The 15,317-nt window shown below is 38.6% G+C and overlaps 2 protein-coding genes and 1 long non-coding RNA gene across 6 annotated transcripts; all 3 read right to left on the bottom strand.

Moving 5' to 3' along the window:
• Positions 1-4,334: 4,334 nt before the first annotated feature.
• On the bottom strand, positions 4,335-4,718 carry LOC147503289 (uncharacterized). The gene has a single exon (XM_086604771.1). The coding sequence runs from the start codon at positions 4,716-4,718 to the stop codon at positions 4,335-4,337; it is 384 nt and encodes a 127-aa protein (XP_086460897.1).
• A 1,455-nt stretch (positions 4,719-6,173) lies between these two features.
• Positions 6,174-8,861, bottom strand: LOC147503290 (uncharacterized). Its single transcript, XM_086604773.1, has 6 exons — positions 8,466-8,861; positions 8,103-8,243; positions 7,498-8,013; positions 7,097-7,425; positions 6,803-6,921; positions 6,174-6,655 (listed from the first exon to the last, which is right to left on the bottom strand). The coding sequence occupies exons 1-6, from the start codon at positions 8,859-8,861 to the stop codon at positions 6,174-6,176; spliced, it is 1,983 nt and encodes a 660-aa protein (XP_086460899.1).
• Positions 8,862-13,029: 4,168 nt separating this feature from the next.
• On the bottom strand, positions 13,030-15,026 carry LOC147503291 (uncharacterized). 4 transcript variants are annotated; one of them, XR_015220160.1, is made up of 3 exons: positions 14,656-15,026; positions 13,735-13,906; positions 13,030-13,516 (listed from the first exon to the last, which is right to left on the bottom strand). It is a non-coding gene; the product is annotated as an uncharacterized LOC147503291 (long non-coding RNA). The 4 variants fall into 4 exon arrangements; XR_015220159.1 differs by having other exon boundaries at positions 13,735-13,886; positions 14,656-15,023; XR_015220157.1 differs by having other exon boundaries at positions 13,735-13,889; positions 14,656-15,020.
• Positions 15,027-15,317: the final 291 nt, after the last annotated feature.

Consider the following 15,317-nt stretch of genomic DNA (forward strand, 5'->3'; position numbering starts at 1 on the left):
TCACCATCATTAGCATCTATGTTCGAGGAACTACTAGTATCACCTCTCTCTCGTCGAACATTCCATCCGCTGACAGTTCTAACACCACATCTGGTTGTAGAATGCCCAAACTTGTTGCATATCTCCCATGATGAAGGCTTCCATGTATATTCCACACCAACAGCTACCTCCCTCTCCTTCACTTTGAGCCTCACTGTTGGTTCATACTTGTGGTTCACTGGGATCTCCACACAGACCCTTGCAAACGATAGTCTCTTCCTTTTAGTAGTTGCATCATCCATGAACATAGGACCTCCTACTAAGCTTGCAACATAGGATAACCCATCAAGTGTCCACATTTCTTTTGGAACATCATTAAGCTTCACCCACACTGGAACAGTGGTAAGTTTGTGTCTTTGAGTATCAATACCCACACTCCATGATTTAATCACAAAGATCTTTCCAGCAATAAAGACCGGACCTGCTTCTAGAACCATTTCTCTATCCTCTCTACAAGTACAACTTAAATAGAATAGTTCTTTGTCAGTTGTTATATCAAAATTCGCCTTACGTTTCCAAGTTTTTGTCAGGAAATCTTTAACAAAGGGGAATAATAATCTCTTATCAAGGAAGTAACCAACAAGGTAGTCTTCCCATTGTTTGATGCCCTGGTCCACCAAATCATCTGGGACCAATGCTACCCCATCATTGATCACTGGTGAGAAGCTTTTGAGAGTGGTGAGGTTAGTTGACGCACCAGACCCTTGAAAAAGGGCACTCCAAGTAGTAGGAGTAGCGTTATTAGTGTTTCTAGCAGAAGTGTTAGTGGAAATCACCATAGTTTTAGAGTAGAGAGATTGCTTGAGGGAGATGAAACAGTCCTATTCGGGAAAGAAAGAGTGAAAAGAAAGAGATAAGGTGCTCTTGCCTAATAAATATTAATGCACATAGTAATATTTTGGTACACAGGATCAAAAGTTGAGATGGCTTATGTTACCCCTGGTCTTAGAGTGAAGTTGGATGCCTCGTAGATATTTTGTTTCATTTTCATATTGTCATGTTAATATGCCCATTTTCATTATTTTAAAATTGATTGTGCTAAAGGTGTCAGTAGGGATCCTGCAGTCACTTGATGGGTGTGCTGTGTGCACATGTATTGCAGTCCACCATTGCAGTTACCCTTGCCATTAACCCAATTTCCTAACTGGCGGAAAATTGGAATAATAGCAAGAAAAGAGGGGAAAAGCGCATAATAGAACTTGTTTATCCCTAATGCGGATGCTGTAAAAGGGTGACAAATCTGCGTTTTTGACGCTGATGAGGGGTGTGATGAAGAGTTTCTCAAGATGAATCGAACCAAAATGTCACAACCCGAATTTCTAAATAATTACAAAGTTAATATTTGAAATATAAATATCTCAAACATCGTTACGTTCAATTGTCTAAAAACCCAGGCTATGACAGGGTGGATACAACACATGCCAAAACCGAAAACCCACATCACAAAAGAATTAACTTAAATTAAATAAACCCAAGAATTTTCCACCATCACTTTATTAAGCTATATTCTGTCCAAACAAAACATCAAACAAACTCTAAGAATAAAAGTCCTTACTACCATGTTCTCATGTCATGCTGAAAATATAAACTACGTTATTACATCTTTCCAATAAGAATCGGACCTAATAAAAGAACTAACAGACTGCTCCAGGCAAGAATCCAAATCACACGCCGTGGTTCCACTGTCTTCCACCTATGTTCCCAAGAACACACCCACGTTGCCAAAACAAAGCAAACATGATTGACAAAATAGAATTTGTTGGTATGAGTAGACTAACAACATAAATCATTTCCAGACTTTAATCATCCAACAAACACTTTATATGTACCCATATCTTAATCATTCTCAGCTTGGAAGACAGGTAGTTTCGATATTTCAACCGGCATAGTTTCTTCCCAAGCAAGACTTCCATTCTATTAACTCATTATAATAACTCGTTTTAATAACTAAGTAATTGAATTAAAACTTACCGATATCCACTGCTGTATAAGGGTAGGACCGCATCCCTGCACAAAATATTATTAAGTCTTACCCTCCTGCAAACGGAAGTTAGGAATTCTAAATAAACATATGTAGATATCATATCAGTATTCAAATGTAAGTCCAAGCACACCCGTACAATCAAATCAATTTCTCTTATTAATTAATCAATTACTTTTCTAATACACCCACCCTTTAGTACCTATTCCATGATTTGCACTCCACACATTTGCCAAATCACACATTCCTGTGTGCCTCTCTCCCACCGAATACTATAATATCATAGCCATCTCTGGGCTTTCATACACATATTTCATAGCCTCTTTGGGCATAAAACTCAGGTCATTCATGGCACATTCAATGAATACCTTAGGTCATTCCCGCCACATTCAAGGAATACATATCATATCACTAACAGGCCATTCATGGCACATTCAATGAATGCCCTGGGTCATTCCCGCCACATTCAAGGAATACCCAACCCTACATTCCCGTACACTCAAGGAATACAACTAACATGCAAGGCGAATACCTTAGTTCCTCTCTAGGGCAGTCCAAACAATCTGGTCATTCATGGCACATTCAGTGAATTCCTAGGTCATTCATGGCACATTCAATGAATACCTATTTATAACGTTAACGGGCCATTTATGGCACATTCAATAAATGCCACCTAGCATATGACATCATCAGTCATAAAAACTCATTTCCAAAACTTGAGACGTGGAGAGTTCTAAAAGGGTGCAGTAAATTTGTTTACGCATTATTGAATTTTATTGCATATATTATTTCAGAGAACGGAGGAGTATCTTGTTTCATGTATTATTGTTTATGCGTTATTAATTAGATTGATGTCTAAGTGTCATAGCGTCGTATCTCATAAAAGACTGAAATATCACATAGTAGTTAATACACGTACACACGTATATATATAAAGGTCTTAGCCTAAAGCCAAACACGCTAATAGCCCTAGACCTATCCTAATAGACCAAATCATAATCTGAGTTAAAAGTCAAATTTGGTGAACTAGTCAAAGTCAACTCTGGTCAACAGTCAAAGTCAACTTGCCAAGGGTCAACAACAGTCAACCAGTCCTAAAGTCAATCTAATCAAAACCCAAAGACTAAGGCCCAAAGTCTAAAACTTAAGCCCATAAGTGAAATCTAAAATTAAAACACTCAAGCCCACATACTGAGTTCGGCCCAAGCCCAACAAAGAGAAATGAATAACATCGCTTTTGTCCCTTCTTCTTCCTCTACTGCGCACCTCCACCACCGATCAACCACCACAACCCGCCTACTCTACTCTCCTATAAACCCCACAGTTTTACTCCTCTCTCAAAAGCCCATCTTTCTATACCATAAAATTTCAATTCCCTCACCCTTCAAAATCGCAATATTGACGCCATTAATGGCTTTTCAAAGCTTCAATCGCCCCCTCTCCAGCACCCATTCAAACATCAAATACCAACCTCAAATCAACACATTTAAAAACCTAACAACAAGAGTTCAAACCAAATTAAATGGGACAGGCGACGCCATTAACAGCTTCTTCAAAGCTTCGACAACCCACATCTCACTACACCAACAATCACAGTCAATTCAAAATAAAAATGCATATATAACTACCTAGTTCGACCACGACATTTACAGTAACCATTAATCAATTTATGTACTCGTTTTGTTTCAATGGATCGGGGCAGGTTTTCCGGAGACAATTTCGAACCAGTGAAAAATAGTAGTTAAACCATAAAATTTTAAATGTATAATCGACCATATGAACACAATGTGTATTCTCCAATTCCTCCCAAGATCTGAGTGAGCAAAACGAAACTTAAAATGAGCAAGAAAGGTAAAAGTAAAGCCCGATATCATTATAACTTTGTCAGTAAACCCAAAAACAGGCCGTAAGAGTAATAAGAGTAAGAAATTTCATGTTCAGTGAAGTGATGTATTCTCTACTCGCCCGTAGTACGCTCTGACTATCAGCTAGCTATCAGTAGATTTCCAAAAAAACTTCATTTTCCTCTCTCAATAAAACTCTCCCTTTTTCTGTGTAAAACTCTCTGTGTTTTCCAAACTCTCCGTGCAAACTCCTTTTTGTTTTTAAAACCCCGCGAAAAACAAGGAAGGAAGGTTTATCTCTTAACCTACGGGGTTTCCTATCCTTAACAAATGTTTATCCTATTTTTGTTTTATCTATTATCTATTATCTATTATCTATTATTATTATTATTATTATTATACTAGGAAAAATAAAAGAAATAAATGAGGTGTTATAATATACACACCTTAAAAGGATCTCGTCCCGAGATTCATGGTAGAGTGTCAGAGAAAAGCTCAGGATGCATCTGTCTTACTTTATCTTCAAGTTCCCAAGTCACATCATTTTCCCTTTCACTCCACTGCACTTTTACTAAGTTTACAATCCTCCTCCTAAGGTGTTTCACATCCCTATCTACTATCGTGATAGGCCTCACTATAAAAGTTACATCATCGTTCAACTCTAGCTCTGTTTGCTGAACAACCTCGGTAGGATCTTTCACACATTTCCATAGTATAGACACATGGAAGACATCATGAATCATCGCTAAGTTAGGCGGCAAAGCAAGACGGTACGCCAAACTACCAACGGAGGCTACTATCTTATATGGTCCAATATACCGTGGACTCAACTTTCCTTTCATGCCAAACCTCATAACTCCTTTTATAGGGGAAACCTTCAAAAACACAAAATCGCCTACAGAAAACTCAACCCATTTCCTCTTCAAATCTGCATAATTTTTTTGCCTACTTTGTGTTGTCTTAATCCTTTCTCTAATGACTTTAATCTGTTCAGATGTCTCTTTCACTATCTCAGGCCCAAGTAATACTCGATCTCCCACGTCTGCCCAACAAGCAGGTGATGGACATGGACGCCCATACAAAGCCTCAAAGGGTGCCATAGCAATGCTCGACTAGAAACTGTTATTATATGTAAACTCCACCAAAGGCAAATGCTCCTCCCATCCTCCACCAAAATCCATTACATAAGACCGTAACATATCTTCTAATATCTGATTCACCATCTCCGTTTGTTCATCTGTCTGAGGATGATAAGCAGTACTATCGCCAAACTAGTACCCATAGCATGCTGAAAACCCTTCCAAAACTCGGAAGTGAATAAAGGATCTCGATCTGAAACAATACTCACTGGAATCCCATGTAACCTAACCACTTCCCGAATGTACAAGGAAACCAACTTATCTGTATTTCTACGCACGTCAATAGGAATGAAATAAGCAGACTTCGTTAAACGATCAACAATAACCCAAATAGATTCATTACCTCTCCGAGACTTAGGCAAGCCATCAATAAAATCCATAGAAATGTGCTCCCATTTCCACATCGGTATCTCTAATGGTTGTAATAATCCAGAAGGCCTCTGATGTTCTGCTTTAACCTGTTGACAAGTTAAACCCTAAGAAATATATTCTCCGACATCTCTTTTCATCCCTTCCCACCAAAAGGTCCTCTTCAAGTCATGGTACATCTTCGTTCCTCTAGGATGAATTGTAAACCGAGAACGATGAGCTTCATATAATATCTCCTTCTTTAACTCTGCATCATCTGGTACACACAATCTCCCATGAAATCTTAATCCTCCCTCAGAATCAACTGCCCAATCAGACGGACACTCATCTAAAATATCAATGACCAGATCATCTAACCGACTCAAAAGAAATCAGTCTCTGTGCTGCATGACAATCACTCTACTGAAAATCACTGGCCTAACCTCCAAACTGCATATATATCCCTCATCTGTACCTGGTGTAGTCCGAACGCCATAAGCTGCTATAGTCTCTAAACTCTTCCACTCTTGCACCATAAGAGTGGTCAAAACACCGGCCAGGCAATCGACTAAGTGTATCCGCAACTACATAGCCCTTGCCTGGGTGATACTGAATCTCGAAGTCATAACTACTTATGAATTCCATCCATCTCTGCTGTCTCATGTTCAACTATTTATGTGAATAAAGATACTTCAAACTCTTGTGATCTGTGTAAAGCTCGAACTTCTCACCATATAAATAATGCCTCCACACCTTCAAAGTAAAAACCACTGCCGCTAACTCCAGGTCATGAGTAGGATAACGTCTCTCGTGTATCTTCAACTATCGTGAAGCATACGACACCACCTTCTGGTCTTGCATTAACACACAACCCAAATCAGTTCCACTAGCATTTGTAAAAACCACTAGTTTTCTACCTCTAGTCGGGATTACTAGAATTGGAGCTGTAGTCAACCTCTGTTTCAATTCTAAGAAAGCTTTCTCACAATCATTAGTCCACATAAACTTCACATCCTTCCTAGTTAACTTCATGAGCGGAGCTGCAATAAGCGAGAAGTTCTCAAGAAATCTCCGATAATATCCAGCTAACCCCAAGAAACTCCCAATCTCTGTAACAGTGGTTGGTTGTTTCCATTCTTTCACTGCAGCAACCTTCTCAGGGTCTACAACAATCCCCTCACTAGATACCACATGTCCCAATAAACGAATTTCTTCTTCCCAAAAATGGCACTTGCTAAACTTAGCATACAACTTCTGTTCTCTAAACGTCTGTGTCACTATCTGCAAATGCATCTTATGTTCTTCTGTGTTTTGTGAATACACTAAAATGTCATTAATGAAAACAATCACAAATTTATCCAAATAGGGCCTGAAAATACAATTCATCAGGTCCATAAAGAATGCAGGTGCATTCATCAACCCAAAAGGCATCACAGAAAACTCATACAAACCATACAGAGTTCTAAATGCCGTCAAAGGAATACTCTTCTCTTCAACTCCCATATGATAATAACCAGTCCTTAAATCAAACTTTGAAAATACCTTAGCCCCTTTCCCCTGGTTCAAATCCCTGAAGTCAACACACATCCTCAAAGTACCATCCTTCTTTGAAACAAAAATAGCAGGTAAAGTTATAGTTGCTCGGTCGTATGAACCTGGTCATACACACCTTAAAAGATCCAAACCCATATACTCAAAAGATATGGTTAAGCCAAAAACAAAATCACTAAAACTTAAACTCTTACCCGTTATTGAGTAATTCCTTGACTTGCACTTTCATTTCGTCCAATAGCTTATGCACCAACCGGTAAGTAGACTTTAAAACTGGTGCAGTCCTTGGTAACAAGTCTATACGAAACTCCACCTTCCTCTTGGGTGGCAACCCTGGAATCTCCTGAAAAACATCTTCGAAGTCTCTCACTACTTCTACATTGCTGATATCCCTTGTGGGTATCTCTATAGAGCACAAGAAACTAGACATCATCGAGTCCTCCTTACTAACACAAGTGTGAATCAACCTCGACATGTCATGTGTATTCACTATAACTTCCCTCCTTGCACAATCTAAGGTAACCTGATAACGCGTCAACCAGTCCATACCAAGTATGAAATGGAAACCCTCAAACCCCAAAACTATCAAGTCTACCACAAAGACACGGTCTAAGAAATACAACTTAAAACCTTTGCACTCGTCATATAAGGTAACAGAACCTCCTAGTGGTGTCTCAACACACAAACGTTTAGATAAAGGTGTAGTTTTAAAACATTCCTTCTCAACATACTGACGAGATATAAAAGAATGTGAAGCACTCGAATCAAACAAAACTCTAAATATAAACTGAGATGAACTAAAGGTACCTTTAACATTCCCATGTTTTGGCATAGCTGCATAGGCTCTAGCACGAGTGACTGGTGCTCTGTTCTGCTGATTACCCTGCTTGGTAGGGCAATAACGAGATAAATGACCCACCTGCTTACACTCCAAGCAAGCCCTTTCAATAGGAACTATGGCTTTAAGTGCTGGTGCTGGTGCAGGTAAAAGTAACGTTGTTGGTCGATATGGAAGAGCGGAAGCACGACCTTGAAACTGGTTACCCTGCCTCGGCCATTGATTCCCCTTAGGTCTATAGCCTCCAGGCTGCCCCGGTGGCCTATAACCACCCTGCTGTGCACATTCTCCCTGGGGTTAGAATACACCCTGCTGGTGAAATCCTCCCTGAAACCCCTGGGATGGTGGTCTCTGAAACGGACCCTCTGAGCAATATCATAAGGCCTAAACCTATTTGGCTGCCTACTCTCAAAAGGCCTAGGGCCAACAACTGGTATCTCACCAAACTTCCTCTTCCCCGTCGACTCTCTTAGGGATGCATTCTGCTTTTCATATCTCAATGCCTAGTCCAACACACGATCAAAGGTGTCCCCATCAAAAGGAATCAACTTGCTGGACAAGTAACTCTCTAGTCCAAGTATGAACTTTTGGTTTTTTCTCTTATCAGTATCCACAAGATAGGGAGCAAACCTCAATAACTCATTAAACTTGGTCATATACCCAGTCACAGACTTCCCGTCTTGAGTCAACTCAGAGAACTGTTAAGCCAACTGCTCTTTTATTGCTTTAGGAATGAACTTACTCTCAAATCTAATCTTGAAGTCCTCCCAAGTCAAAGTTCTAGTGTCCAGACTAGGGGTGAGAGCTCGCCACCAAAACCTAGTAGCGTCATCAAGTTGGTGAGCAGCCAACTCCTGCTTCTGTACCTCAATAAGCTGCATACGCTCAAATACATTTTCACAACTTTGAATCCAAGACTCCGCTGCGATCGCGTTCCCAACACCAGTAAACCGCTGTCCACCAAGAGTACCAAACTCCTTATTACGCTTAGCAAAAGGATCTCCCTGAATAGGATGGTTATTCTGCGTAGCCTGCAACAACTGATTCAACTGTCCTCCTGACATCTGTATTGGAGTGTTCATTGCAGGTCCAGTAGTATTACCATTACGTGTCTCAACCATGATCTACAGTTTCAAACAAAACTCCCGTTAATATTCACATATTTCCAAAACTCTCAACACTATAACTGTAACGCCCGTATTTAAAATACGTATTTTTCTATTTATTAATTAATTAAATTATTTATTTAAAAATCGGCTGGATTGGATTTGGGATATGCGGGCTTGATTTCTGGGCCCGAGTCTGTATTGGGCTTGGGTTTCAAACCCAAGTATATATTCGTATTGTTCTGGAGAATAGGGTTTTGGGAGAATAAAAAAATAATAAAAATGGAGGCAGAGATAGAAACTCGTTTGCTGGAGGGTGGAGTGCGACGATTCGGACTAGGAAGATTCGTCGAGCTGTTAGTTAAAGTGAGTAGATATTTTATGGATTTATTTTATTAAATTCTTGTTACTGTCGATTTCTTTTCAGTTGAAATATGTCGTGTTATTAAAACTTGAAACTCTGGAAATTTGTATTGGTACCGTCGAACTGGGAATTGGGATATTGTGGCGGGGTAGATATTTTATTTAGTTGAACTGAGGATTTGGGGTATTTGTGGGTTGAAATTTGGGGGTTGATGTCATGGTCAAGTGTGCAAGTGGTTGATGTAGGTTATTGGAGGTCGGTTGGATGCTGTCGAAGCGGGAGCGTGGAATTCGTTAATGGCAGCGCTGTCGAGGAAGGGTTCGATACACTTTTAATTGGTAGTTGTCTTGGTTGGGTGAGAATGGATGAGTGGGGTTTGAGTGAGTGCTGGAGGTTGGTTGTTGGTGATTGGACGAGCTGTCGAAGCTTTGTTAATGGCGGCACCAAGAAATCGCCAGCAATAGTTTATGTAACTGTTATTGTTGGTTTTTCGTTTTTGATTGTGGATGATTAGGTTGATGTTTGGTTTTGGGTGTTTGAGTGCGTGAGGGCTGTCGAGTGGTGCAGAGGAAGCTTTGACAGACGTTAATGGTGGTCGAGATCTAGAGTTGGGGAGAGATCTCGACACTTGATAAAAGGGTGTGGTGTATTAATTAAAGGTGTTTGGTTTTTGATAAGGAGTAAAATCTGTTTGATGAAGTTAGAGTTGGTGGTCAGAAAATTTTGGTGGCTGGTGGAGCTGCTGGAAGAAGGAGATGACAACTTAGGCTTGGGCTTGGGTCGGGACCAAGTGGGTCGGTTTTGGTTTAGGCCTGATTCTATTTTAGTTGTTGGGCCCGATTTTATTTGGTTTAGTTTGGGCCTAGTTTAGGTTAAGTTGTTTGGGCTAAAACTAGTTGGTTTTGGGCCCGATTTTAGTTTGTTTTGTTTTGGGCTAGTTCTATTAGTTTTCTTTGGGCCGGTTTCTAATTTATGTGGGCTGGTCCTTATGTCCCCAATTGGGTCAGGTGGAATAAATAAGTTGGTTTTAAACTTTTGGAGCCGGGTTCTAAGGTTTGGGCTTGGCCAGTTGGGTCCGAACCATTACCTTGGTCATGAGCCCATGAGCCATGCACCTTGACCTTAACCATGAACCATGGCTATGACCATGAACCTGTTGAACATAGAAACGACAGTTTGACTTTGACAATGACAGTTTGACTTCGACCATGATGTGTTGACTTTGACCATAAAGTGTTGACTTTGACTTTGACAGTTGACCATTGACAGTTGACTTTGACCGTTGACTTTGACCATTGACCGTTGACTGTGGAATGTTGACTTTTTTTTTTTTTTTTTTTTTTTCCAGTTTTTCTCATATTTAAGAATATGGAAAAATATAGTAATAAAATATTGTTGAAAATTATATAACGTTGTTTGTCATTACCTAATTAAGATTGGACGTGAGAAGTGTGTAAAACATATAACGTTGTTTGTCATTACCTAATTATAGGGGCAGGCTAGGTAGACAGCAGATTTCAAAACAGCATCTAAACAGCAAAATTCAAGTCGTTGGATCATAGCTGATCAGATCAAGATTAAAAAACGAAATTTGAATTGAACCCATAAAATCAAATTTCAGTTCTCACAAAATCTGAAATTTTGAAATTTCCCACTAGCAAACAACAACCGATCTCCCTGCTCCAATCAACCATTTCAGATCCAATCATCTCTTGCCAAAGAACCCATTTTAAACCTCCAAAATCAACCCATCTCCCGCTCCAATCTCTACGGGTTTCCAACGATTCTTCACTCATTGGTTGTTATGAATAAAGTGTATTACCTTGAGTGGGAGTGCAAGACTTGGATTTTGGTAAGTGTTAAATTCTATTTTGTTTAGGACAATATTTTTTGCCGTGAATCTGGATGATAAGGGTAATTGACAATTTGTTAACAATTACGTGGGGTCCCGCTACCGATTGGCCCGGTTCTTAAGGTGCTATGATATGGAATTTATAGTTTTGCCACACTATACGGCTATACCCCCGTGTATTGTTTATACAATGGGATTTTTGCTTGGGCAGTTTAGTGCAATATTATATCTTGATCTTTTTATTCGCGGAAGCACTACATCCTTTTTCTTTGAGGGGTATTAGATGAATGTTTTCCTCTTTGTTGTTAGACAATGTGTGAAGGCATGTTTGATGAGATCACTTTGCCTTTGTGTTTGATGAGCCCCATGTTTCTGTTTTTCTATTTTTTGTATGGCAGGATTAGTAGCTTCTACTTAAACTATGTAAAACTATGAATTTGTAGTTTGGGAATTTTCAAAGTTTGTAGTTTGGGAATTTTAAAGAATGTCCCATGAGCCACCCTTTTGACGGTAGGTCTTAGTGTTATATATTGTTTTGCGGATTTAGGTGTTCTATACTGATTAGTGACATATATTGTTGTTTCTCTCGAGTGTTCTTTCCTATTTATGGACACAAAGTTACGTGCTTTTTTTGAATCTAGACAAGTATGTGTATATGGTACCCTCGACTCCTGCGATCAAATTCAAGTTCTTTCGCAACTTTCGATCTACAAGGAGAAAACTTAGTGAATTGCATTTGAAAACTCTAGAAAACATAGTGACAAATTACTTATCAAAATATCCGCACAAGATTCTAATATCTGGTGTGAGAGATAAAGGGTTGTATATATGCTCTAACAAACCCCTGCACCGAGAACAAGTAAACTACCTTTTACATATAGCTGAAAATCCAAGAGGCATGTAATATATCCTTAAGTTCTTGAACTTGTATGACAAAGTTCTATGTCTAAATATACTTGTGCCACGGGTTATCCCATGCAAATTTCTGCAAGAGAATTAGCCAACTAGTTGAAGTTCTCCTAAGCATACAAGCTTTTGTTAGAGGAGCTGAGCTCCTTTTATGTTTGTTAGTACGACTATACAAAATGAAAGTCAACAATGTGTTTGAACCACTGAATTTGAGCATTTAATATTTAGGGAGAATTTCTTTATATACTGACTTGTTTCTTGTCTGGAATATCTTACAGAATATTTAACAGGACATTGTGAGGCTTGTTGGATGCGCTTGTTGATGAAAACATGGTGCATCATTGATGACAAGAGTGACTGAAACCTTCTAGAAAAGATGTAATCACCAGGGAATAGAGCTTGAGATTGCCGTCTGGTCTGATTTCCCTGGGAGCATGTTCGATTGGTTTCACGCAGGGGAGATGAAGAAAATAAAGAATTTCCCTTGTAATACTTAGATTTCCCATTAATAAGAACGATAACTCAACAAAGAAATTCTGGTATTGCTTGCTCATTTTCCCCCTATTGGAATTGTTAGTACTTGTGTACTATTTATGCTCCAAACTGTTGTCCAAGTTTCAAACAACCGAGCTCCAAAATCTGATATGTATCCAAGTAACAACGTATGCATTAGCATTCAGAGGAATAAAGTAATTAGATTGATGTATTAAAATGAACGAAATTGTGGTCCAATTTATCATTAATCAGGCTGCAACTTAACGATAATTCATTTGCCTACATTACCATCCTGCACAATTCGTATTGCACAATCTCAATCAACCGTTTTTTTTTTATTATAATAAGAACGTGATTTTACATATGAGAGAAAAGTTGGAGATCGAACATGGAACCAACCACAACTACAAATGCTACAAGTAGATAAATACTACAAGCGAGACAATTTCATTAGTACTATCCAAGAAACTTGTTTCTGCTCTTTCACCAATCTTTCTGTTAGAGATAAAGTCTACAACATTTGAAGTTTTGTAGAGTACAGTGAATTGAATTTGAAAACATGGTGAACTCTGCAATTATTGTTATAGCTTCAAATACGTGTTGGTTACAGTTAACTCAAACAACCAAAGTTTAAGCCATTCGGTACACTTCTGCTCAAGTTAACTCAAACAGCCGAAGTCTGCAGCCCATTTACCACAACCAATATTTGAAGTGCTCTGGCAGTAGTAAAAAAGTCATTTGGTACACTTCAATTTCCAAAACATAGATTGTGCACAAGTATAATCATCCGCACTATCGGCTATTAGTTAAAATAGCTAGCACAGTACAATTGATGAAATGAATCAGGTTCAAAAGGAACTACAAAGATGAACCTAAACCAGAGAAAACTTCAAACAAGCCATTCTTATTCTTCCTCTTCCCCATCATTCTCAGCAATGTTGAAGTACCTCAGCTCATAAACATTCTGTTCTTTGTTGGAAGCAATCACACCGAAGCAAGTCTCTTACACCGTGTTTCTTCAAATACTTCTTTGTTAGGTACTTCAGATACCTGAACAGCAAAAGAGATAGTAATTAGTACCCAGTTTCCAATGACATTGTATACATAGAAGATGATTCAACAACACTTGAAGGCCAGACATAATGGAAAGTAGTATAGATGAACACTCTCAAAAGTCAACAGACGATTTGAAAACTTAGCAACCAAACCATGTCAAATACTCAAATACATTGCTATACCATATAGAAATATAACCGTGCACCCCTTACCTCTAAATGATTTCTCAATTCTCCTTTGTTCCAATGATGCAAATACTCCAGTTTTCCCTGAAATAGATTTCTCCAGATTGTGTTACTTAGTCCCTGTCAGTTATTTGACCAACTTTATAGCTCTGCATCACAGCAATGACTTCGTCATGCTACTTCTAAGCAAACCAATAACCTCCAATAAGATGAGATTCAAAAACAACACACTGTCTACAATAAAGCGGTAATTTATTTCAAAGATGAACAAAAGCGGCGTGATAGAATAATAAATAAGTCCTTGGGTCATCAACCAAGAGCAAGGAATTAATCACAAAATTTTACACTCTTTTTCAACACAATAATAGATAATCTTATTATATATAGCCAATTGAAAGTTACACAGATTGGAAGACTATGCTATTTCAGACATTGAAGATATATGAGATTGGCATTGGTCATCCTGAGGCCCCTGAGCTATTATGGCCGTTGTGACTTTTTGACTTAATAAAATTTACACCTTATCCAAACACAAAAATGTATGTTTTGAGATGAAAACGATACAAGAGAACAAAAAAAAAGATCATCATGCAATAACTAAACAATAAGGACTTTTCTCATCTCATGAATGACACCCAACTGAAACTAAAGTGCTCCAAACGAATTATCCTGCGACTTCACTTGAATTTTGACCCAAAAAGATAGTACGCCCTTCAACTACATATTACCTACTCCAAACCCCACATCACCCCAAATCATCTCAAGTACCATAAAGCTAGTAACTATTTCACTGACTATGGCCTATGGGCAAACCTTAAACCAATCATAATCATAAAAAAACATCATCTAATAACTAGCATTTCAACAAACAATGAGAGATTGTACTCAACCAACATAACAAACCTAAGAAGGTAATACAATTTATTTGACATGGAATTTAACACTTACCAAAATCCAAGTCTTGCACTCCCGCTCTGAAGGTAATACACTTTATCCGTAACAACCAATGAGTGAAGTATCACTAGAAACCTGTAGAGATTGGAGCTGGGAGATGGGCTGATTTTGGAGGTTTAAATGGGTTGCTGGCAAGAGATGATTGGATCTGAAATGGTTGATTGGAGCAGGGAGATCGGTTGCTTGTAGAATCGCTGGAACCTTAAAGCAAATTTGGAGATGAAATGGGTTGATTTTGGAGGTTGAAATGGGTTGAATTTGGAGAATTTGATTTTGGAGGAGCTACAATGGGTTGATTTTGGAGTTGGAATGGGTTGAATTTGCTGAAATGATTTCGTTGTTGGAGAGAGGAATAGGAGAGAGAATGAGCGAAAGTCTCTATTTCGATATTTAGATCGAATCTGAAAACGTGATCCAACGGCGCAAAAAAAGCTGTAAGATTGCTGTTTTCTTTTTGGCTGTCTACCTAGCCGGCCCCATATATATATATATATATATATGTGGACTGTGGGCTTTGCTTGTGGATTGTGGACTGTTTAATTGTGCTACATTTTATGTTGTAAATTGTATGGACAAATCAAATGCTAAAATGCTGTGAAAGCTTGTATAAATTTGGTTGTCATTTATCTAATTAAGATTTGACGTGGATATTGTGA

This window comes from Coptis chinensis, chromosome 4, assembly GCF_015680905.1.
Source record: "Coptis chinensis isolate HL-2020 chromosome 4, ASM1568090v1, whole genome shotgun sequence".
In the NCBI taxonomy this organism is placed as follows: Eukaryota; Viridiplantae; Streptophyta; class Magnoliopsida; order Ranunculales; family Ranunculaceae; genus Coptis; species Coptis chinensis.